General features: G+C 57.0%; 1 protein-coding gene across 1 annotated transcript; it reads left to right on the top strand.

Annotated features, from left to right (window-relative positions):
• Positions 1–6: 6 nt before the first annotated feature.
• Positions 7–563, top strand: SOX14 (SRY (sex determining region Y)-box 14; the record flags this gene model as incomplete). Its single annotated transcript, XM_009079996.1, has 1 exon — positions 7–563. A coding segment is annotated over one exon (441 nt), but the record flags the coding sequence as incomplete, so codon positions are not given.
• Positions 564–595: the final 32 nt, after the last annotated feature.

The following is a 595-nucleotide window of genomic DNA, read 5'->3' as shown; positions in this document are numbered from 1 at the left end:
GTCTTCCCTTTGCCTTACCTCGGGGAAACCGATCCCTTAAAGGCCGCCGGGCTTCCCGTGGGGGCCACTGACTCGCTGCTGAGCTCCCCGGAGAAGGCCAGGGCTTTCCTGCCTCCCACCTCAGCACCTTACTCCTTACTTGACCCCAGCCAGTTCAGCTCCAGCGCCATTCAGAAGATGACTGAGGTTCCTCACACCTTAGCCACCAGCACCCTGCCCTATGCCTCCACCTTGGGATACCAGAACGGGGCGTTCGGCAGCTTGAGCTGCCCCAGCCAACACACCCACACTCACCCCTCGCCAACTAACCCGGGCTATGTCGTGCCATGTAACTGTACCGCTTGGTCGGCTTCCAGTTTGCAACCTCCAGTTGCCTACATATTATTCCCAGGCATGACCAAGACTGGGATAGATCCCTATTCTTCAGCACATGCGACTGCCATGTAACACCCACCCACCCACAGCCCCACAGGCGTGTGTGTGCGTGTGTTCCCCACCCCGGGTGGCAGCTGCGACTGGGATTCCTTCGTGTGTGCATGTACATAAAAGCTGCAGGAGCAAAAAAAAAAAAAAAAAAAAAAAGCCACCCCAACCA

This window comes from Acanthisitta chloris, unplaced genomic scaffold, assembly GCF_000695815.1.
Source record: "Acanthisitta chloris isolate BGI_N310 unplaced genomic scaffold, ASM69581v1 scaffold42968, whole genome shotgun sequence".
In the NCBI taxonomy this organism is placed as follows: domain Eukaryota; kingdom Metazoa; phylum Chordata; class Aves; order Passeriformes; family Acanthisittidae; genus Acanthisitta; species Acanthisitta chloris.
The sequence above is the reverse complement of the archived record's forward strand: the minus strand, read 5'-3'. Positions and strand labels throughout refer to the sequence as shown.